General features: G+C 32.8%; 1 protein-coding gene across 2 annotated transcripts in view; it reads left to right on the top strand.

Moving 5' to 3' along the window:
- The first annotated feature begins 23,861 nt into the window (after nucleotides 1-23,861).
- Nucleotides 23,862-25,483, top strand: part of LOC111366292 (60S acidic ribosomal protein P3-like) — a 3,494-nt gene continuing 1,872 nt past the window's right edge. Inside the window, exons 1-2 of one of the 2 annotated variants that reach the window (XM_022987020.1) lie at nucleotides 23,862-24,152; nucleotides 24,514-24,863. In XM_022987020.1, the coding sequence (XP_022842788.1) occupies nucleotides 23,955-24,152; nucleotides 24,514-24,666 (351 nt within the window). In that variant the 5' untranslated portion in view covers nucleotides 23,862-23,954 and the 3' untranslated portion in view covers nucleotides 24,667-24,863. Of the gene's footprint in view, nucleotides 24,153-24,513; nucleotides 24,864-25,483 lie in introns of those variants that run through there. The other variant, XM_022987021.1, reaches the window with a different exon arrangement.

Genomic DNA, 25,483 nt, shown 5'->3' with positions numbered 1-25,483 from the left:
AAAAAAAAAAAAAAATGCTGACATTATTTACATTGCCTTGTAGTCAAAGACTGGATTAGAGTCAAAAGCACAAAGATGTGCCAAGCAAGTTCCAAGGTGGCATAAATCATAAATGCCTAGAACTGTATAAGATTGAATTGAACACGGTGACATTGACGTTTGGGTACCAATATGACCATGAGTTTTGCTACACGTACACCGGGTGTACATTCCCCTCACATGGGGGATCCCAAGATTTTTTACAAATAGCATTTTCCATATGAACATATTGCCAATCCCATGTTCCTTCTGACATTCTCAACCAAAAGATCACAAAGAATCATGACAAAACCCTAAAGCCTTTTTGCAGAAGGCAGTAGCGAGGTAGATGGCTAAAAGCCTTTAACTGATACAATATAAGGTAAGACCAGCTTTCTTCGCATGCTCAATTGCCTAGCATACAGAAACTTATAGTGAGTTTAGGCTGAGATTAGGATAAAAGCACTCCTAGACTTGGTCAACTGATGGTTCAACTTAGTAAGAATGTAAAGAAAGATAGTGGGTTTGTACAGAGGTGAAGATCAAAGAGCACAGAGAGATTCTTTTTTCTTACTGGAAATTGTGTTGGTAGTTCTGTAAGAGCAATTTTAGTGTGTTTTTTTAACATAAAGTTATTGCTGCATAACCAGATGGTGAAAGAGATGCATAGGAATTATTTTAAAACATTGTTAAATTAGGAATTGTGTTTTGGAGTATTATTATGGAGATTTTGGAAATAGTGAATATAAAGAGTCAAATAACAAAAAAATTTAAAATCATCACTTCCCCAATGAACCCCTTTCTATAGCAACTGAATTGCAAAGATCCTTGAGCAAACAAGACATTATATGCTAAAAACGAAACAGTTCAACTTTGATGCTTTTTCAACCAAATCAAGATTGCCAATCCTAGAAAGGAAAACTAATATACGGGAAAAGACGAGATGTTTTGTGGAATGTATATTCATCTGTTCACTTCTACATTGACCAGGAATACCAGCGACCGAGATTATTAGGCTGCTTCTAAAACCAGACCTCTGACTTGTCCCCTTTTCGTGTCCAGTGGTGGGAGTAACTATATTCACCAATCATCGTATAACACGGTCGAGAGAGAGGATCTTGACCATATTTGGGTCAGTAAATAAGTTCTCAAAAACAATTCAATTTGAAACATTTATAAGCTTCTAAATCTTTTAAACTTGGCCCATTAAGCTAATTAGGGAAAACACAAAAGAAAAGTACCAAACTGTGAAAGAAATAGAAAGCAAGTAAAAGAAAGTACGTGCCTTGTTCTCACAGATTTGCCATATGTATATTTCTTTAAAGCAGTAAGATGATTTCTTATTAAACCAACACTTCCCTCTGAATCTAGAAAAATAGTTTATATCTCAAGATTTTATAAGGTACAAGGAGGTTGAACAAAATGACGTACTGTAGAATTTCTGTATGAAAACAATAGCATCCTATCTGTACTATCTGTAAAGTTAAACCACTAATTAATTTTGAAGAATAATTATTAGACCATTTATCCTCTATGGTATCGTTAATGGAAAAAATATCAATAAGATTATCATAATAGAAATGATTGTGATGAGATGGTTTTATCCATGCTATAATGGATATAAATAAAAATGAAATATATGCATTAACAAGTTAACGTGGCACCAACCAAGGATAAATGTAGGGAATAACTTTGATTGTTGGTGTTAGTTTGATGCCCTTTTTTCGAGTAGGATTCTGTAAAATCAAGTTATGAATTGACGTTCGTTTATTTACGTGTTATAATTTGAAGCTATTATTTGAGGTTTCATGATCATATATGATGTCACAAATTGTATACTTGATGGTTCGAGTATAGTAAGACACAATTTATGATATGATCAAAATATGCCGTTCACAATCAGTACGTAAAGTTGGACACTTTATGTTGATAAGATTGCATTGTTCTTATTAATATTTTTCTAGATTTTGGAATAAGAACAATAATATACTTCGATACACATTGAACAGGACTGCGTAGATAACTTATTTGTGATTGCTTGAAATGAGATTCTACTTGATTATCAAAAAGTCACCTAAATTTCAAGTGAGTAATGTACCTTTGATTGCTAGTTCAAGTTCTTTGAAGTACTAATGAGTGAATTCTTAAATAAAAGATTGATCTTGGTATTTTGGGAATCGAACCGAAACAATTAGAGATCATATACTTGCGATAGTGGAATTCATCAATCAGTGAGATGAGACGATCATCACTCAAAGATATATTCGATAGGCAAATTGAACCGGAACTTAGTAGTCCAATGATGAGATCGTTGAACTTTATGTTTTGATTTGATCACAATAAATTTGAGGTATGAAAATGGAACTTAAAGGGTAATACATATTGAAGGGCAAAATGGTCATTTTGTCAATTTCAACATATTGATGGATAAATGGGGGTTGACTTGTGAAACGATAATAAGAGAATATTGTTATTGGATCATAATTTACTTCTATAAATATCACTCGACTCGAGAGTGCAATCTCGATTTTTTAATGGAACAAGTCGAGATTAATAGGTGTATCTCGATGGGTCAAGAATTCACCCAATTAGATACATCTATTGGAGCTTGAGTCATGTGAGTCCAATTATATCCCTCTTTTGGCTCCAATAAAGGAGTGAAACTTAATTGGTCCACTACAATAAAGTCCAAGAAAATTTGTGCAATTTTGAAACCTTAATTGAGTATTATAAATATACCCCTTATGGGCACATTTTCATATGCTTAGGGTTAGCCATTTTTTCATTTTCCAAAAAGAGGAAGGCACCTAAAGGAGAACAAGGGAGAAGATCTAAGGGAGAAAGTATTTGGCTAGGCCATTAAAAGGTCTTTTAAGGTTATCATCTTCCCTTTTTTTATGTATGATGATTTAGAACATCCAATGATCTCAAGGTTTTTTATATGGGTTTAATATTCAAAGGAAAATTAATTTCCTATTGTTATGATTAAATCCAATAACAAACAGTTGGGTAATAGCATGTATAGAAGCTCTCATTTACAAGCACACCTTTGTCCTAATAGAACAGTTTACAAGAATAGGATAACAAAAAAGCTAACAGTTGCAAACAATTTGATTTAACCAGGTCTTTCGACAATTATGCAATGGTTTAAACAAAGTGTCTAAAAAGGATTCATGAAGTAAGCCTCAAACATATTGATAATACAGCATAGCTTGTTATCATGTGAGCAATGAACCACAACCAAATGAATTCTTCTAGGGGAAAGAAGTGGGATGATCTATAGATACACAAGGTGCTCAAGTAAAAAGAAGTTATACTAGAAGCATATAAAATACTAACTCTTCCTAAATACACCCAATACACACGAAAAGATACACAGGTGCGTAGACGAAAAGCTACAAAGGTGCATAGACTAACACAACACTTCTTCTAACCCTTGAATTAGTTAAAACTAAGACTGGGCTAATACACCACTTCTTCTGACCATTTTTATGCTGATAACGCGCGAGATATTTACTGCTTCTCTAAACAAATAATTTACTAAACAGATTTAAAAAATTCGATCTAAAACAAGTAGGCATTTTTTTTTCCAGTTTCTCAAATTATATGGAGACTAAGCCCCCATTTGGTCCCCATTATTTGGGTTTATAATGGGAAGAATAATATTTTTTTAAAAAATGGAAAATTGTAAAAGAATGAAAATTTTTTAATTTTTGTGTAACATTATTTCATTGAAGATTGTGTGGATGAAAATAGGAGAAAAAATTTAAATTAAATTGAAGAGTTTTAAGGGGGCAAACGGGGCATAAAATAAATAACCTCCACCAACTTAGCCAAGTACATCCACCTAATAAGTACTTTCCACTATGTATCCTAGGTTTTCCTGACTTCCAGTTGGAGAATTGAGTTCCTCAATTTAGCCTTTGTTTGACCACCCCTCCTTATTTTATAAAAATATATTTTTCAACAGTAATCTTACCTCATTTTAACTACCCATTTTTCGATAAAATAACGTTACATGCAAACTCAAACCTACCTTTATTTTTTAACCACACATTCTCTATCATAACATTATTTCGAAATGCATTTTTATTTGTTGAAAAAATGGGGCTCAAACAACCTCTTAATATAGGTATATCAATCAAAACCTCTTTGTCAATAAATCTAATCATAGTGGAACTAATGCTACAAACTATTGCAATATGGTTGTTCAAAATTAAAATGGATGAAGGATGAATTGAGAAAAAGAAGGAAGAATTTGCCCTAAAATGATCTATACGACCGCACAAGCCATTTTGGCTTGTGGTCGCATATGGGTTTGCCGAAAAATTTGACGCAACAAATGCTATAACTATACAACCGCATAGTTATAGCCTAAGTGGTCGCATAGTTGAAAAATATGACCATTGGTTGGAATTTTTTCAAATTTCTGGTGGTCGTGAATCCATGCACCTGATTGTTTGAGTTGGAATCACTTCATGTAGGAATGATTGAAATCTATAAATATATGTTGTGTTCATCCCAAAAACACATGAAAAAACTTACTCTTTACTATTTTGTCCCTCTACATAATCTGATTCTTCTTTTTTCACTTGTTCATTTGAATATCGCTTTTGATTTTCGTGTTTTCATTAAGGCTTGATCAATTCTACAAATATTTATCAATTTTAATCCTTAAAAGCATTATGAAGGAGGCAAATATCGTTTGAGGACAATGATATATTTTTCATGTTCAAGCCTACTTTGATATATATATATTCATCTTCTTCTTCTTAAATTTGTCTTCCATTGTTGTATTTTTCTTAATATTCTCAAATGATATTTGTCATTTTACTACGATGGAGACGAAATCTACGCTCTCTACAATCAAAATGATGAATCAAGATTTAGTGCGTTTGGATAGATTTCATGGATCAAATTTCACGAGATGGCAGGACAATCTCAAATTCGTTCTAACGGCGTTAAAGATCTTCTACGAGCTTGATTCAAATTTGAGCTAATTTTCGATGCAACAGACAAAGACACTGATGAAGTTCGTGCAGAAAGAAATAAACGGGAAGAGGACGGATTAATATGTCGTGGTCACATCCTAAATGCGTTATCGGATCAATTCTATGATCTCTACACCAACACTACATCAATAAAAGATATCTTGTACGCACTTGAAAGCAAATATAAGGCTAAAGAGGAAGGTATAAAAAAAATTTTAATTTCTAAATATTTTGATTTCAAGTTTCTAGATAATATTTCCTTATTACCTCAAGTGCATGAGTTGCAAATAATTGTAAACAAATTGAAAGCGGTGAAGATCGAATTCCCGAATATTCCAAGTGGGAGCAATTATTGCTAAACCTTTTGATTTGGAGTTGAAATTCATTTTTGAATAGTGTGGATAAATTCCCATTTCCTCCCTCAAAAGAAGAGTTATTTAAAAGAACTTGAAAAATCATCACCGGGAAACCGAAACTTAGGGAGAAAGAAAGATGTAAAAGATGAAGAGCATGAAATAGATTAAAAGAATCGGGCCACGGGTTGTCCTTATTACACGGTGAGATGTCATCTCTAACTCACAACTCTTTTACAGATTTCGTATGAATGGAAACAAAAAGCTGATTATCCCTCATAGGAAGAGAAGAGTGATTTTGACCATTTGGATTTGGTCTCAAGGTGCATCCAAGTTTTCGAAGTGGAAGAACGCACCACCACTTCGTGGTTTTGGACCAAATATCAGAAGCATTTTTGCATTCGAATTGAACTTCTATTTTTTCTCTATTAATCTTGTGTAAATTCATTATATTAATTCTGTAATGATTTAATAAGTCAAACGATCAATGAAACCTAAAGATTACAAGAGCAACTGTGACGATCCGAATCCTTAACGATTCGACTGCCACTAAATCATAAACTAAAACTAATTTAAAAAATATTCAACTCAATCATATAAATTATTAAAACATTTACCAAAATTGAAATAATGTAACGAGTTTAATAAACATTTACACATGCTCAAGTTTAATGTTTTTTTTTCCCTATTGCTCAAAATGAAAAAAGAAATTCCAAAATCGAAATAATATTTAAATATTTTCTGGTAAGGGTAGACAAGAAATAATTAATCAATTTTTGGCATACTCTTAATAAGGTTATCTTTCAAGGTACAAATCCGATAAATAATGTGGTTTTAGAGCTCAAACGAACTACTCTCAAAAGCATAATAAAATTTTAAGATTATTGTTCTTAAATGAGTCGCCATTCTTGATGATATATTAAGGGTAAATCTTATCTGTTGATATATTAAGGGTAAATCTTATATGTTCTCAAATGTAAAAAAATTAATCGACTTAAAAGCTTTTATTTAACTCTCTTAACAAGGTTGATTGAAGCTCAATACTCTTTCATTTGATTCGAGTTATCTTTCAAATGATCAATAGGCATACTTCTTGCCTTTTCATCGAATTTTCCATGTTCAATTCCACTCAATTTACAATATATATTGTGGGCTCACTTAAATTTTCTCAATTGATTGACGTCCATAATTTTGTTTCAAAGTCTTTTTGACTTAAAAATTTCAAAGCCTTCATTCTAGAAAGCAACTTTTTGGCCTCCCCCTTTTGGCATTTCGGCTTGACCCAGCAGTAATAAGAACAGTGTAATATATATTGATCATATTATTTTATGGGGCATTTTTGCAGTGTGCTGTATGGAATCTTAAGGAATTACACGGTTTTGAATGTTTAATATTGTGTCTATCTAAAACACATTAATGTCATATCCATGGTTTTTGTGTTAATATTTTCACATTGAGACTACAATATATTATTTGTCAATGAATAAATTATTAAGTTGTGGAATCTAATTTATTGTCTAGCTTAATTGTTAATTTATGGAGTCCTCGGACCAATAATTTCGGGTTTGTACAATTTTTTCTTGTAAATCTTTTTTTTTTAATCGTAGTGAAATAATGAAGTAGTGGAAGAGGACGTAGTCTCATATTAAGGTGAATCTTTATAATTATTGCATGTTCTTGCGTGTTTATTTTTCTTTCTGTAAATTGATTATTGTCGGTGGAATAAAATTGGTGTCATACTATATGAAATCATATCCTTAACATTTTTGTAAGATGATGCTTCATTTTAAAATATTAATCTTTGAATTTGGCTTAGTTACTCATCCAAATTTTAAATCGATTGAATTGTTCGTTTGAACTTTTTCAACTTTGATACGTGGAACCTTTGAAAGGCCAATATGAGTAGGAGTAAAAGAGAAGACACACATGAATGAAATAAATGCCATGGAACCATGTTCTTCCAATCCCTCGAGCCTATTATATATCGACAATATTAATTCAAATGTTGACCAATCTACTTCTTTTCTTGGATTCCTTTCTCATATATTCTATTCCCATTATTGTTTTAGAATTCAACCATTAGACCACCTCTTTGCTTGTCAACTCTTTGGCAAGCTTTGGTTGTTTCCGAGGACATGAGAATCTTAATGATTTTGTGTGGCTGCTAACTCTGTGCATACAAGGCATGCCCTACGATTTTCGGCCTCTATTTCATCGAACGACTTAAACTACTATATGCTTTTCTAAATAAGTCTAACTAGTTTAGAATTTTTGTAAAAGGAAGTCTTTGTTTGCTGCGATAAAATGTTGATAAGCTTGACCTTTTAGATGAAATAAGTGAGCAGATTGGGTGTGACAGAATATTTCGGGGGCCACTCATGCACTAATAAATTAATCATCCTTTACACTCTCCATTCTTTTGTGCCTATATAAACACAAGACAATGCTCAGTTGAATGTAGAATTAGACAAGCCTTCTTGAGAGTTTTGCATGAAGAGGTAGAGAGTAAATTGCAGCCAAGGATGACTTGCCGAAAAATGGCAACTACTGTTTGAAAGGTCCGGCAAGTTGTTCTCGGCTATGATTTGCTCTCTTCTTCTCATGCATACTCAATAGATTTCTCTCGGTTCATCGGCATTTGAGGCATGCATTTTCACGTACACGGCCACAATATAATTAGAGCTTGTGGGCACCCCAATCTTGGGATGGTTCGCCATGTTCCTCAGCTCTTTTGGTTTGGTATATATATTTAAATCTCGACACCTTTGATCCATACAGATAGATAGATAGATGCAAGTCATGTATATAGATAGATAACGCATATACTTATCCTGGGTAGCTGTAATTTAGGCAGCTATACTGACACATGACACCCATAATCTTAGATGAATCCCTCCCAATTGAAAAGGAAACTATTGATTCTCTCCCGAATGACACCCATTTTCAGTTTGTAGACCAAGGAAAGGGTCGTGTATCGGTCTTAAACCGCAGGTAAAAACTGGTTGCAGATGAGGTTCTGCCATGTGTATCTCCTCCATATTATCAAGGCTAGCCAGTTGATTGTTTGATGGATTTTGCCACTTTCACATAAAAATTTTAACAAATGCAATAACATAATCCCAATTGGCAATAGACGATTTGATGGGACGTTGACCGTGTTTAAAATAACCCAATGATGGAATGCCATGTGGCATTATGTCAATAATTATGTCGAACATTATATTACTGTAGCATAATTGTTGTTTGATCATAGACGTGTGAAGATTTACTTTAGGAATAGCATCTTAGATTTGAAGCTGTTTGGTGGCATTTGTTAAAAGGTAAAATCTCGTATTAATCAGTTAAGTATAAAAAATAAATAAATAAATAAATAAACTAACTTCTTTTATTAAGTTGACATTTTAAAATAGATCGGGCACATTAAGTTCAAATGATCAACAACTTCATGTTTAGAAATTGAATTTCATGATTGGTGAAACTTCAAATTTTAAAGTATGTTTTAGATCAATTAAGAATGGTGTAAGAAGTATAAATATGTATGAAATAAGCAATGGAGCCTTTCATTAAAGCAACATTAATATTTTAACATGATTTCTAAGGAATGCAGAATAATGTGTTATAATGTAGGACTTATATTAAACCTTGTTCGATTTAGTTAAAAATTTTCAATTAAAATTTAATCAAAATTAACAATTAATTTTAACCATAGATTTTATGGGACCCACAATTTTTCAATCATATATTTCATTAACTTTTTATCAATTCTACTAAAAAAAATTATTTTTATCTAAACAAACAAGGCTAAAATTATATTTGCGTGGAAAATCCCCCAAGTATAGGGATACAGTGAATTGCAAAAAAAAAAATTTTGTTTTGTCATCTGTCAATAAATCTGTCCCATGTGAAATTCAGTAAAATTTCTGTGAAAATTCCCCTATATATGTTACATAACTCTTTGCATTGTAGAAGAGAGATACCTTTGTATTGTGGTGTTTCTCAATTCTCTATACGTGGAGGTCCGTGTCAAATCCATGGGCTCCCATATTTCAACGTTAATTATAGTTAGCATGTTTCGCTAAACTTAAAAATGTAAAAACATTTATTCGAAAGTAAAAGATTAAGTTTTTAAGCTAAAATTCATAAAAAATACTTTAATAGTATTTAGCGTTAAAAAAAAAAAAAGAAAAGAATTGTTCTACAAGTACAAGAAAAAAAACAAACAAAATCTGTCCTTTTTTATGCTTTTATCGTAAAAATAACTTGCTTAGGTGAACATGCTTACATATTCTATAAGAGAGTCTAGATGAATAAATTGGATTAGACCAAAACGTTTTTGGGTGAGTTAGGCCAGATACAACTGGGGATGCAAACGAGCCGAGTTGGCTCGCAAGTCGAAACTCTTGGCTTGAGCATGAGACTCAAGCTCTATTATTTCGAGTCGAGACGAGCTGAGCAAAAGCTTGATCCAAAAGTTTAGACTCAGCTCAGGACCTTATCGAGACCAGTCAGCTCATTTTTTTAAGGCAACATGGTTGCCTCCTCGCTACCTATTTAAAGGTGGTCGGGACAACTGCCTTAACAGGCAGCTACACAATTGCCTTTTTATGAGGGCAGTCGTAGTTTCAAACACCGGACCATTTTTGGCTCGTGGTTGTTTGGCTCATCACGGACCAAAATGGCTCGTGATACGAGTTGGCTCGAGCTCAAATCGCCTATAAAAATAAGGCTTGGCTCGAGCCTCATCTCTCTTCCTTTGAGCAACGAGCCGGGCCAGGTTGAGCTTTTCCCAAGTCGAGCAACGAGCCGTCGAGCCGACAAATCAAATTGATATCCCTAGGCACAATGTACACTTTCCTGTAGAATTGGATTGGCAATTTGTTCAGCACGGTGTGAGATTTGACAGGGGTGTTAACTGTTAAGGACCGACATAGATACAATGCTCAACTCCCTTTATAATCCATATTAACTTTTCTTTAAACATAAAAAAAAAAAAAATTAAAAAAATTAAAAGAATAAAGAAAACAAAACAAAAAGACTCCCGTGGGAAAATCGACACATGATGGGCTTGAGCTCTAACATATCCCTACATTGGCTAAACAAGATTGTGATATTTTTCATATACATATCATGTGTGTCTGTGTGTGAATTGAGTAATTTAGGGATTTTACGTAAAAAAAAAAAAACATTAGAAATTTGTTTAAAAAATATAATAATAAATTAAATGATGCAAATGATCACCGAAAAAGATACCATCGATGATCGCCGACAACTTTTCTTAGATGAATTTGATGGGAATCAACTTTGGTTGATAATTCATTTTCGAAATGAATAACCAATAGTTTGACACCAATATTATTGATAATCACATACACACCAACTATCGAAGATAATATGTCGTTATAGTCATCAATGGTCACCAAAGGCGCTTCGTCGTTGATCGTAGACAAAAAGGACAAACAGTCAATTATTATTCCCAACCTCTTTCAAATATGAATGTATCTGATTCATAAGGGAAGAACTTGCATCAATATCTCAACCTCAACTCAACATGTGTTTAATTCACACTCCATATTTTGAGAAATAAATGTCAAATAAGCTAATTTTCAAATTGTTAATTCATTATCAATGAAAAAAAAATTGACATTAATTTTTCATATTTCTAGTAATTTATTTAAATACAAAATTTCCATCAATATCTGAAAATAAGTGTTTTAATTATTGCAGAAGAAAAAAAAATGATTCAAAGATTGCAATGGCAAAGCTATTTGGAAATTAATTTTATAAAATTTGGAGGGTTTTCCTAAAGTTGGTGACCGCCTTTTTTGTTTAGGGATTGATCCGACTCTGAGTGAATTAAAAAAAATAATATTAGATATATCTTGTGTGTATGTATATCGTGTTGAGTAACAAATAAATGCTTATCTAATCACACTTATTTAGGCCATGTTTGGTTCCATTTTAATGTAATTTTGGGAGAAAATGTATTTTGAAATAATAATTTTTTAGAGAATGTGTAGTTAAAATATTAAAAAATAAAAATAAAATTTGTTTATGGGTAATATTATTTTATGGAATAATGTGTAATTGAAAATAAATTTTGAAAAAATAAAGCCCAAACTTGAGCTTAATAGAAAATATTTTTGCGTTCATTGATATCTTTTATGGTATATTTCATGTCTCTGTTTATTTAATTAATGTTATATTTCTAAAAGAGCTTAGTCATGATTTTTAGAATCCATTTAACAAGATTTCTACATTTTGAAAAAAAAGTATTATAAGAAGTTATTATGAACGGTTTTCTCTAAGAGCTTTTCTAACGAGTCAAAATATTTTTTGAAAATTATCTAAATAGAAATAAATGCAACGTTTTAGTCTTGCAGATAACTTTTGACTTTTCAAAATATATACTGTCAAACGTGGCCCCAGCCTTTGCACATATGTTCTCCCACCGAACCCTTGAAATTGAATAATATTATATGAGTCAAATTTAGTTGTTTATATTTTCCTATTAAAATCGGAGCACAAGTAAAGGTGGACAAAATGAACAAACGAAATCAGAATTGAACCAAATCAAGAGATTCGATCCAATTCTACAAAAAAATTAGTGATTTTGATTCTTAGAACCAAGAGCTATTTGGTTATGGTTTAGTTCCAATTTAAAACCTTAACTAAGAATCAAACTATATATATAATTTGAATACGATAATCAGTGATTCATTCTTCTATATTAGTAAACCATTGTCATTAGACAATATTTTGTAAGATGGAACTTAATTTTTGTGTATTTAAATTATGATTATATTTTGTTTGCTTGTTTGGACTTCTGTAAATAAATTTTATTACATACATGAACATCAGAACATGAATAATGAAATGTATTCTTGAATGCAAAATTCTAATTAACTTATAATCAGAATTAATAACACTAAAATGCATAAATGAAGATGAATATTAATTAAATGAATGTGAATGTGAATATTAATTAGTTGAGAATTAATAACAAAAAATTCATACATGATCAGAAATTTTGTAGTATTTATTACATTACAATTGAGTTTTGTGTGTTGAAAGCACACAAGTAAAATGGATATGTCAAATGTACATTGATGGTGACTAGATAGTTGGCAAAATAAATCATGATAGTATTGTCCAAATGGTTAAATAAATTAAACACATATTAAAAAAATGAGAAATAAGGTATTATTGAAATAATTGAATTATAGTAGTGTTAGAATTGTCAAAAATTAATTCTCACTTGATATGAGAGTATAAATGTAAATCAAAACAATATAAATTAAGAATTTCCAACAGATTTGTACCATAAGCTTAAAAGCTTGCACTTCTCCTCATTGACTATAGGTTCAACCGAAAATAGCTCCGGAGGATGAATGGCTTTATATTTTTAAGAATAAAACTATTTAGCCAGATTGAAATACGAGTGAAAAGACAGACGGATGTGTCAAAAAATGATTAGGTGTTTTGTTTTAATTTTTCAAATTGTCCAATCCGAATTTGAGTTTGGATTTTAACTTGGATGTGTAGCATGATTGTATTTTTAAACCTCTATTAATTATTTTGGAATAAAAAAAAATATCAGTTTGGCGAATAGTAAATAATTTATAAGTTAACAATTTATTAATTTATCCATTAATCAATAGTTATTAATTTACCAAGATATTCCTTTTTGTACATTGTATTTAGTTCCCCATTTCATAAAATGACAAGTCCATGTATTTCTTTAATCAAGTAAAATTCACAGCTCTACTTATGGTTGGTTAACTTAAATTAATAGATGGATTTATACGCATGCAAGCGAGTAAATTGATGGTACATAGATTGAATATATAGTTGATTACGAAAGTTTTCTGCGAAAGGGAAAAAAAAAGTTGATATAATTATGTAAAAAGGACAAAGTATGCAAATAGTGTTGGGCATGATTGGTAAGTAATGCCCAAATCCCCTAGGCTATGATGAAAAATCGAGGCCCGTTTTAACTTCATAGGCTATAAGCCCAGGATTGAAGAATTAAATCCACACCACAATTGAAGTAGCCCAATTATGTTGGGTATTTAGAGGTAATCAGCCCATTGGGTTGGATGCCCAATACCCAACTTGGAGGGAATTTGAAATTCACATGAAAAGATGGATAAATATTATCGTTATCTTTATCAAACCAATTTTATCTCATTTTGTTGGATGAGCTCTATCTTTCAGTTTGGATATAATCTTGCAGTTTTTATTCAATCTAATCTTGAAGATTCCTGTGAAATTCATTCACTCCTATAAGCCTATAAATATGAGACTCTTCCCTTCCATTAAACACACCAAAAACGAGAGCCAAAAACAAGAGGAAGAAAAACTTCCCTACTTAGTGCAAATTAATCTTCTCTTGCCTTTTCTTTGTGAATCTGTCTATGTGACTGATAATGGCCTTCAAATTGGAGATACTTTTGTGGTGTGGATCAAGTTTCTAAGCCGAATCATAAAGGGGAAAACCGTTCCTTTTATTTTAGATTTTGGTCTTGATTTTCTTCAATTTACTTTGCAAATCCTTACACTAATCAATTGTTTTGGTTAATTTGTAGGTGGGTTTGCTTCTCAATTGGTATCAGAGCTTGGTGGTGGTGAAAATCCGGCCAAAAACTGACAAGAAACCGGCAGAAAAGCAAAAAAAAACGAACTGCCCAGTTTTTGCACTAAAAACCGAACCTGCAAACGCGTTTTCCCGTCAATCCAGAAGTCCATTGGTGAAATGGAGACCGGGGTTGAGACGTGCAGGTGAAGGCGGTGCTGGGTGTTCGGCGCGTGATTTCGACGGCGGCGCGTGGCGACGGCGCGTGGAGATTCCGGTGACGACGCGTGGAGGCTATTTCGGCGAAACTGTCTTCAGGCAGTTTGTTCCTCTCGTCATTTCTAACATTTTTTGTGTTGGAAGTTTTCTGTTTCAGGTTACGTAGAAAAAGTTGGACGATTTTGCCCTTGGTGAATTAACGGTCGAAATTGCCATATATTTACTGAATTACTTTAAGCCAAAAAAAAAATTGCGGCCTAAAGTATTAAATTCGCATCTCTCGTAATTTACGGACTCAGACAAGTCCGCTCTAGTAAATTGGCCGAAACTCTACATTATCGCACTAGTAGATCATCGTGTGGGGTGATCATTAGGATTGGGGGTTGTCATTGCTAGGCAACCATTGCTTGTTCATAGAACCTAGGATTACTTGCCATTATTTGTTTAATTTTCATTAGATTAATTTGTTGAACGTTGTTGCGTTATCTCGTATTATTTTAGACTTGTACCCGGACTCCTATTCTAGTTCTTCCCTTGATGTGAGAACTCGATTCTCACGAAACCCTGGGGTTCTAGAATAGTGCATTATTGTGAAACCATAGGAATCTTGTTACTCCGTGTAATCTGTGTGACCTGTGACTTTTACATATCTGAATTTGTGTTTTGTGCATTTTTTGGTAAAATGTCTACACATCACTTTGAGTTGGGTGTCTTTAATGGTAAAGGAGATTTTTCAATTTGGCAACAAAAAATGAAAGGTATTCTTGTTCAACAAAAAATTTCTAAAGCTATTGATGACTCTTATTCTGCAAACTTGACTAATGAAGAAAAAGAAAATATGGATGAATTGGTATACGCTTCTATAATATTACACCTGTCTGATGCGGTATTAAGAAAAGTTGGTAAATTAAAATCAGCTCAAAAACTTTGGGAAAAATTGGAGGAACTTTATGTGTCTAAGTCAACTCCAAACAAACTTTTTCTACTTGAAAGCTTTTTTAGCTTCAAAATCAATTCTTCAAAAGATTTTGATGATAATTTGGATATCTTTAATAAACTCGTACAAGATATTACTAACTGTGGTGAAAAAGTATCTGAGGAATATAAAACAATAATTTTGTTAAATGCTATCCCTGAAACTTATAGAGATGTTAAAAATGCTATTAAATATGAGAGAGATACTTTGACAACTGAAATTGTCATAGACTCGTTAAGAAGTAAAGAAATGGAAATGCGAGCTGAGAGAGTCGAGAGAAGAAGTGGTGAGATACATATTATGAGAGGTAGGTCTCAGTCAAGAACCCTTGATGACCAAAGTGGATAATAAAAAGAAAAGTAGAAGTTTATCTAGGTCAAGAAATAAAACTAAAGGTAGAAAATGTTATGGTTGTGGTAAAACTGGACACTTCATTAAAGATTGTTATGTTGAGAAAAACAAACAAAAGGAAAGGGTTCACGATGAGGCAAATGTTATTACTTCCTCTGATGAATTTTGTGAAGTATATGTGCTATTAAACTCTGAACCTACTGAAGTAAATTTGACTGTGAAATCATAATTAAATGAATGGATACTTGATTCTGGTGCATCATTTCATGTTTCAGCAAATAAAGACTGGTTTGAAAATATGCAAGAATCTGTAAGTGGTCATGTCATTTTATGCAATAATCATGCATATAAAATTGCTGGCATTGGTGATATCACGTTAAAATTTGACACTGGTTATGTGCTTAAATTACATGGAGTTAGATATATTCCTGAAATGGCTAAGAATCTTATTTCAGTTGGAGCATTAGAAACTGATGGTTTTACTAGTAAAATTGGAAACAATATGCTTAAAATGATTAAGGGTGCTCTTGTCACATGTAAAGGTACTAAAAAAACAGTATTTATGTGACCACTGCTGAAATTGTTAAAAAATCAATTTCTTCTATAAATTTGACCAACACTGATGACACACACAAGTGGCATAATAGATTAGCTCACATAAGTATTAAAGGACTTAAACTGCTAAATGATAAAGGTGTATTTGGAAAAGACTGTGTGTCTAATATGTTTTTCTGTGATCACTGTGTACTTGGTAAACATCGTAGGTCATCTTTTTCATATAGTATGCATAAAACTACTAAAGTCTTGGAATATATTCATACTGATTTATGGGGGCCTGCTACTAATCCTACAATGGGTGGTAATAGATATTTTATGTTCATAATTGATGATTACTCTCGTAGGGTGTGGGTGTATCTGTTAAAAGATAAAACTGAAACCTTTAAATTTTTCAAAATATGGAAATTGCAAGTTGAAACTCAAACTGGCAAAAAGATAAAATATCTAAGAACTGATAACGGCCTAAAGTTCTGTAATAATGATTTTGATGATTTGTGTAAAAAGTGTGGAATTACTAGACATAAAACTGTTCCTTATACACCTCAACAAAATGGGGTGGCTGAACGTATGAATCGTACTTTACTTGACAAAGTTAGATGTATGATGTTGAGTTCTGGAATTCCTAAATCTTTTTGGGGTGAAGCTGTTATCACTGCATGTTATCTAATTAATTTGACACCTTCTACTGCATTAAATGGTGATACTCCACATGAAAAATGGTATGGTAAATGTGCTGACTATACTATGTTAAAAACTTTTGGCTGTGCTGTTTTCTCTCATCAAAATGAGGGAAAACTAGAACCTAGAGCTAGGAAATGTGTTTTCTTAGGATATCCTGAAGGAGTTAAAGGGTATAGGCTTTGGGATAGAAGTCAAAATGGAGTTAAGATTATCATAAGTCGTGATGTTACATTTAATGAGTCTGAAATGCCATGTCTAAAATCAGAAAATGACATCTTGAGAGAAAAACAACAAGAAAACATTAGTAACAAATCTCAAGTAAATTTAAGGTCCTTAAGTGTTCAAACCCCCACTACCTCAATCGAGGTGGAGCATCAAAATCCTGAACTAGAAGATAATCAGAGTGAAAATATTGAGAGAAATGAAGTTATAGAGGAATATCAAGGAAAGCAAAACCCTTTATCTGATTACCAGTTAGCTAGAGACAGAGTTAGAAGAACACATAGAGTGCCTCAAAGATTAGAGTCTAATTTTGAGCTTGCTTATGCTAGTTATGAAGAACTAGTTGATAGGGAACCAAACACGTATGAAGAAGCCTTAAGGAGTGAACAATCTGAGGATTGGGTGAAAGCGATGAAAGAAGAAATAAATTCCCTCGATAAAAATCAAACATGGGAATTAGTCCCAAGACCTAAAAACAAGTTAACAATTGGGTGTAAATGGGTTTTTAGAATTAAGGAGGGAATTACCAAAGAAGAGGGTTTAAAGTTTAAGGCTAGACTTGTGGCCAAAGGTTACACACAAAAGGAAGGGGTAGATTATAATGAGATCTTTTCTCCAATTGTTAAGTATACCACAATTAGGACTATGCTTGCATTAGTAGCACATTTCAATTGGGAACTTGAACAACTTGATGTTAAAACTGTTTTTTTACATGGAGAACTTGATGAAAAGATTTTTATGGATCAACCTAAAGGTTTTGAAAATAAACAAAAATCTGATCATGTGTGTTTTCTTAAACGCTCTTTGTATGGTTTAAAACAATCTCCTAGACAATGGTACAAACGTTTTGATTCGTTTGTTAAAACAATTGGTTTTAAAAGGAGTGAATTTGATCATTGCTTGTACTATCAAGGTAATGCAAACAATAATGACTGTGTGTTTTTGTTGCTATACGTGAATGATATGCTTTTGATTGGTCCCAACTTGAAGTTGGTAAATGATGTAAAAACTACTTTAAGTAATGAATTCGATATGAAAGATCTAGGTAATGCTAAAAGAATATTAGGTATGGAAATTCAAAGAGATAGGTCTAAATCAATTTTATTCTTACATCAGGCTTCATATATCATGAAAATTTTGAAAAAATTTGGTATGAATGAATGTAAACCTGTTACATTACCTTTAGCTAATCACTTTGTATTATCTAAAGAACAATCACCTGCTAATGAAGAAGAAGAAGAATATATGAAACGAATACCATATACAAATGCCATTGGTTCTGTGATGTTTCTAATGGTGTGTACTAGACCTGACTAAGCTTTTGCTGTTAGTACACTTAGCAGGTATATATCCAACCCGGGTCCCAAACATTGGGAGGCTCTGAAATGGTTGTTTAGATATTTGAAAGGAACATGCAATATTGGCTTACTATATAAGTTTAGTACTGAAGGAATAAAATTGAAAGGTTTTACTAATGCTAACTATGCTGGTGATAGAGATAATAGGAAATCTACATCTTCCTACATGTTTACTTTGTGTAATTCATGTGTTAGTTGGAAATCACAACTTCAACATGTTGTTGCATTATCTACTACTGAATCAGAATACATTGCTGCTACTGAAGCCTTTAAAGAATCTTTGTGGTTTAAAGGTGTATTAAATGAACTTGGTGTTTTGAAGGACAATGTGATAATATATTCTGATAGTCAATCTGCTATTCACCTATGCAAAAATCCTGTCTTTTATGAACGTACTAAACATATAGATGTTAGATTGCATTTCATTAGAGATATGGTTTCTCAAGAACTGGTAAAACTTGAGAAAGTCCTTTCAGAATATAATCCTGCTGATATGGGAACTAAGGTGCTCCCATTGATAAAGTTTAGAAGCTGCCTTGATCTTCTAAATATCGGCACAAACTTGTAAGTCTCTTCCCTTAAGCTATTTGTTATCTTATCTGACTTGCAGGATGATTTGGCATCAAGGTGGAGATTGTTGGGCATGATTGGTAAGTGATGCCCAAATCCCCTAGGCTATGATGAAAAATCGAGGCCCGTTTTAACTTTATAGGCTATAAGCCCAGGATTGAAGAATTAAATCCACACCACAATTGAAGTAGCCCAATTATGTTAGGTATTTAGAGGTAATCAGCCCATTGGGTTGGATGCCCAATACCCAACTTGGAGGGAATTTGAAATTCATATGAAAAAATGGATAAATATTATCGTTATCTTTATCAAACCAATTTTATCTCATTTTGTTGGATGAGCTCTATCTTTCAGTTTGGATATAATCTTGCAATTTTTATTCAATCTAATCTTGAAGACTCCTGTGAAATTCATTCACTCCTATAAGTCTATAAATAGGAGACTCTTCCCTTCCATTAAACACACCAAAAACGAGAGCAAAAAACGAATCAATCTTCTCTTGCCTTTTCTTTGTGAATCTGTATATGTGACTGATAATGACCTTCAAATTGGAGATACCTTTGTGGTGTGGATCAAGTTTCTGAGCCGAATCATAAAGGGGAAAACTGTTCCTTTTATTTTCAGATTTTGGTCTTGATTTTCTTCAATTTACTTTGCAAATCCTTACACTAATCAATTGTTTTGGTTAATTTGTAGGTGGGTTTGCTTCTCAAATAGAACTAAAGGTAAAAGATTGATTGTGCAAATTTCTCCAAAAAAATAATAAAAGTTAATTGCATGGAAGCTGGGATCTGAACACAAGTGTTCGTAGGGACAGATTCAGGACTGAACTATTTTTTTTTTAACAGGACTAATATGTAAAATAAAATAAAATTTATACATAAAAAGAAGTATTTTACTTATAAAAAATATAAATATTTGCTCTTAAAAAATTGAAATCGGTTGGGGGACTCGGCTAAAGTCCAATCTAGCCTAGTCTCTACTAAATCCGCCACTTGAGTGTTCACAACCACAAAGCAGAAGAAAATCTTGAAAATGTTCATAAGGTCACACAATCATTAACAAAAAAGTTACTTATAAATAAGTTCAAATTTACCTTTAGTTATGTGCCTCGAGAGCCTTGCATTAGATGAAGAGAGTCGAACATAGCCAAGAATAACTTGCCGTTCGAAAGCAACTGCAAGCACAATTTTTTGCAGCTATACATATAGACATCGGCAAATCATTCCTGGCTACGTTCCACTCTTCCACTTCATGCAAAGCCCCTCAGACAAAACATTTCCTCCGCCAATTTAATTATGTGGAGATGGTATACATAAAATGGAGCAGCACCCTTTAAATAGTTAAAAAGAAGTCTTTATTATCCGATTCTAATGGGTGAGGGGGGCAACAAATGGAGGAGACATATTCTCATCCCAATACGCAAGAAATGTCCTTTTTTTTAGACTAATTCTTGATTCATTTTTTGATTTGATTTTTTTTTTATTATTATTTTTTTTGATATCCAGGTATCCCAACTTACACTAGACTAAATCCTGGACCCCCAAAACCCTTGCCCCTAAAACTTTGGGGGGGATAAATCGCGGATTATGCCTCAATTAAATCACATGTTCCCCCCATCGCCTGTACATTTCTGCGCACAAGAGATCCTCCTCCAAAGTGATTGCTCCATACCAAATTTTTGGTCGCAGGTTCCCACCAGGATTCGAACCTCCACCCTGCCGCTGGAAGCAAGACTAATGTTGATTGATCCACCAATTGAGCTGTGTCCCGGGGGGCTTTCGATTTGATTATTTACTCTGAAGCCTCATTGACTATGTAAATACTCGAGAGTTTGAAAATTAAGAGTTAGTTAATTTATAAAGAATATCAAATGCCAAAGTTCAATATTAAATGATCAAAAACTATCTAACAATGAAACCTAGCTAGTGTTAATTTTTAGTTTTTAGAGAAAACTCTCCAATCCTTACTTTCATCTCTCATTAAATCCTAAAATAATACCTAAACTATTAACAATAAGAAACAAACCCTTTTTTTTTTCAATCATGCTTGAAGTACAGGACCTACTACCAGGATACACACAGACAATGGAGTCGCCGCAGTTTTTTTTATTTACATGTGGGGCCCGCCTGCTACAGTGAGGGACCCAACAGGCCTCTATGAAATTAATCCCCGTACTTAGGGATTAATTCTCTTTTTTTTTTTTTTAAATGAAAGGAAATAAAAAAATAAACATGAGTTAGCCCAAACTGTGTTCCATCTTCATAAGTAAAATGACTTTCGAGTTAATAAAAGAATAACGTTATCTTCTCGAGTCAACACAAATTCAACAAATGGAATGTCGTCTCACCCATAGAAACTTGCTCTTCTTTACGTTAGAGAGAGTGCAACTATAAGTTTACTGCTATAATTGGAATCCAAAGGGGACGGACTGTCCATTATCTACGATTGATGAGAATGCCTTCAAAATTATTCTGGGAATAGAATCAGCTGAGATGAGGAATTAATGAAGTTGACATGCAAACTTTTTAGTGTATGAAACTTGATATGTTATCGTGGCTTTGTATTTGATGTTTGACCAACGACACGAAAATGTCACATTGTCTGTTTTTTATAATGGTTGCTTATATAATTAAGAAAAAGGCTGATAAGTCAAAATAAAAGCCAACAGTTGAAGTTATTATTTGATGCACTTCCAATAAAAATTGCAGATTAACTTAGTCCATGTTTAATGGGGATTAAAATCAATTTTTAAGTAGTTTTGAGTAAAAGCTTATGACGTGCATGGTTGAAAAATGGTGGATTTTATGAAATATTTTATTAAAATTAATTTTTGAATTTAATTTAAATTTAAATTTATATTTTAATTCCTACCAAACAGAAACTTAATAAGAAATATGATTTGGGTGAGAATCCAAGATTGAGAAAGGCAGCTAGCTGCCTTGATGCTTTGTATGGACTTAAAGAATTATCTACATATATAAAGTAGCTAATCAAGTTGCTTCATCTTGATCTCAAATATGGAAAAATATATGGCTCACATGCTTAATGAATTAATTTAAAATTTAAATTTAAATAGTAAGTTAATTAACTGTCATAATAACCTTTCACTAGGTTATTGAGGAGAAGGTATTGAGGGAGAAACCACCAACTCTATGGTGATCGAAATTGATGTATTGATATATAAAAGTAAGGCAGTTGACTTTCCTTTTTTCACGAATCCACAATATTTAAAATCTTATCTTTTTCTGGATGAGAAATTTGTGTATATTGAGTAAAGATACAAAGGGTGCCAATCAAAATTATACAGATGTGTTAGTTCCATCAAGTCAAGGATTATCTAGTGGCTACTGACTAGAAGACATGTTGGGATTGTGAGGTCTCTTTTAAAGTGCAAGTTTTCAAATGCATCTTGAATATCATGAGTGGATGTACGCAACTAATCTCTTACATGTGTTATCAGAGCCAACCTCTATACTTGATTATTCAAATTTTCCAAAAACTTGCATGCATAAACCGTCACATATTTGTTCTTATACATGTAAAATTTTTTAGCATAACGTTACTTGTATATAAGTAATTATATAATAGTTTATATATAAATGAGGTGTCAAAAAGAGAATGACAAAGTCCTTTTTTTTTATTGAAGAAATTCTAATTCAATCACCACAAAATGTATATGTAAATCATTATGTAAACTTATTATGTACACGTAGTACTATCGAATTTTTAAACATGAATTTGTTGCATATTACTGTTGCTTTCGTGTATATATTATTTGTGGTGCAATTATTTATCAAAGGCGAATAAGTTTAATGGAAAGCATATTGTGTCCAAAGCAGCATATTATATCAATACCCAAATAAGAAAAATAAACAATAAAAATAAATTGGGTGCTCTTATTTCAAACATGGATGATTACTCTACGTAAAATACTAAATTCATATTTTGAAATACAACAATTCCTCTTGAACGGAGCAATTACTGTCAGAACTGCACCACATGTTGCATCTGGTGCCTCTTTTTTGTATTTTGTTCTTAGCCGACAAATTGTAGTCAAGTGTGTCTGTATTATTTCTTGTAGCTCATTTTCTGTAAATATAGCAAAGTTCTTTAAAATATGAAAGATCACAATTCTGACCACGGAATGTCTTGGAATTTGTAATTGTAAAGTTCTATATGTACTTATGGTATTATTATCCCAATAATCAAAAAATTTAGGTCAATGTCTTCGATTATTTACTACAATTTCAAATGTCAAATTTTGATCATTAAACATATCAAAATACGTTACTCACTGGAATGATTTTTGTTTAGTAACTCTCACAAAATAGCTGACTTGACAGATCGAATGCAAAGCTGTGCCCCAACACTGTTATGTGATCAATCATGAGCGAAAGGCTTGTCACATAAGAAAGGCGAGCTTCTGTAAAACATGTTTTTTACTGAAAAAAATGAGAAATAGTTAGAAACCAAGTCAAAAACTGCTCGAATTAATTCCAAAGTCCCCAAACTTTGATTCTCCAAAATCCTATCCCCCAAACACCCACCCCGTAATTCTTCCTCTCCCTACACATTTATTGCGGAGAAGAAGGTCCCTAGACCATCAAAGAAGAAGAAAGGAAGATAAGGGAATTTCAATGAAATGAGCCTCATGATTCATAATGTTTTTTGAACAAATATTTCTATCTACATTAGCTATCTATAATGTTTCTATAACAAAGTAGAAATTATGTTTTTAACTTTTTTTCGTTGTAAAAATATTCATAACGTTCTAATTGACGAAGGCTGGGGATGGATTTGTTACCCAAAAAAAAAAAAATGTTGAAGAAAAAATAATTGCTACTTGGCCAAAGGATAGAGAAAAAAGGTAGAAAAAATAAAAAAGAAAAAAGAAAAAAATGGAACAAATAAAATTGTCATTACTGAAAAAATTCGAGGACAAGTTAGTCATATCACCCATATCATCCCTAACTAAAACCCTGGACCCTTGCATTGGTGTGTCACTGTGTCATTATCCGCCTCACTCAAAAGCCCTTAAGCAAGCCAAATCCGATCAAATTCAGAGGGGAAAAAAAAAGAGAAATGGGAGTGTTCACGTTCGTGTGCAGGAGTTCAGATGACGAGTGGACGGCTAAGCAGCTGAACGGCGAGCTGGAGTCGTCCGCTGGCTCCACCTTCGAGCTGCAGCGCAAGCTAGTCCAAGCCGCCCTCTCCGCTGACTCATCCAGTGCCGTCCAGTCTTCTTTCTCTTACGTCACACCTTCCTCCGCCGTTTTCCAGGTTTCTTTGTATATTGAATTATATATATATATTTATATATCTTCATTCGTAACTTAATGATTCGACGAGTGTTGTTCTGATTAATATGCGTCATTCCCTCTATTTTATGTTTTGGTCTAATGTGGCATGTATAAGACTTTATTGCGAAGCGGGCAACACTGACGTGTGTACATTTGACTTCAGAAAATTGTACCTTTCTATTGCAGGAATTATAGTTTAGTTCTGTCATTAAACCCCGAATTCTCATTATTTTATAGTGTAAAAATCTAGGGTACTAGTCGAATTTTCTAGAACTCTTGTTAGGTTCCTTCTAGGGATGCTTATGTTACAATATATAATTGAATCTGTTGCAATGGCACAGGTGATTATTGGTGGTGGTGTTGGTGGTGGTGCATTCATTGGAGGAGGTGGAGCAGCAGCTGCTGGCGCTGCAGCTGAGGCACCTGCTGCTGAGGAGAAGAAGGAAGAGAAGGAGGAAAGTGACGATGACATGGGATTCTCTCTCTTTGATTAGTATAATTTTTTTACATTGTTGCCTACTGAATGTTACTACTTGGTTAAGCTGAAATTTTAATGATATGAGTTTTGGGTTTATAGACGTTGCTTGCTTTTATTGGGTTTTGAATATCTATGGTAAAAGATTGTTTATGCTTAACTGCATTTTCCAGTAGAATTTATCTCTGCATAAATTTGTGTGGCCATTTATATGCATTTTTCTGTTTGCCTTGTATGGGCTCTCAGCCTTCTTTTTCAATTTTTTTTTTTCGCTTGGGGACGGTGAAGAAATATTTCAATCTTTATTACTAGATAATTAGCAACAGGTGCTTTCATGTTGATTATTCATCTAAGAAACTGCATATTACATACACGGAACTGTACGATTGGCAGGGAATTTGAGAAGAAATGTATAAGGGGGTTAACGAAAAGTTAACCTATCTTGTATCTGATATTTCCTTACAGCCTGCATTTTAGCTGTGTCCTTGATGTCTGCTAAGCTCAGTTTGTCTATTGCTTCCCTCTCGCCTCAATTGGTTCAACCCAAAACTTAACTAGAATCTTCAAAACAATTCAATGTTAGGCAGGTGGGTTATTGAAAATATGGAGCGTGACGTCATTCCAATGCTTAAGTTGTTGGTTGTTTTCTACTAGGAAGGATGATTAATGTGGTGCTTGAGTCTCATTATTTTGAAAAAATACATTCTTAAATAGTTATCTTACATCATTTCAACAACATATTTTTCAATAAAATAATATTATACGCAAATTTAGAACGTTTTCATAATTTTTAATCATACATTCTCTATCAATCTACTATTCCAAAATACATTCTT

The sequence above is a fragment of the Olea europaea genome, chromosome 17 (genome assembly GCF_002742605.1).
Source record: "Olea europaea var. sylvestris chromosome 17, O_europaea_v1, whole genome shotgun sequence".
Lineage (NCBI taxonomy): Eukaryota > Viridiplantae > Streptophyta > Magnoliopsida > Lamiales > Oleaceae > Olea > Olea europaea.
Note: the sequence above shows the minus strand (reverse complement) of the source record. Positions and strands in the feature narration are given on the sequence as shown.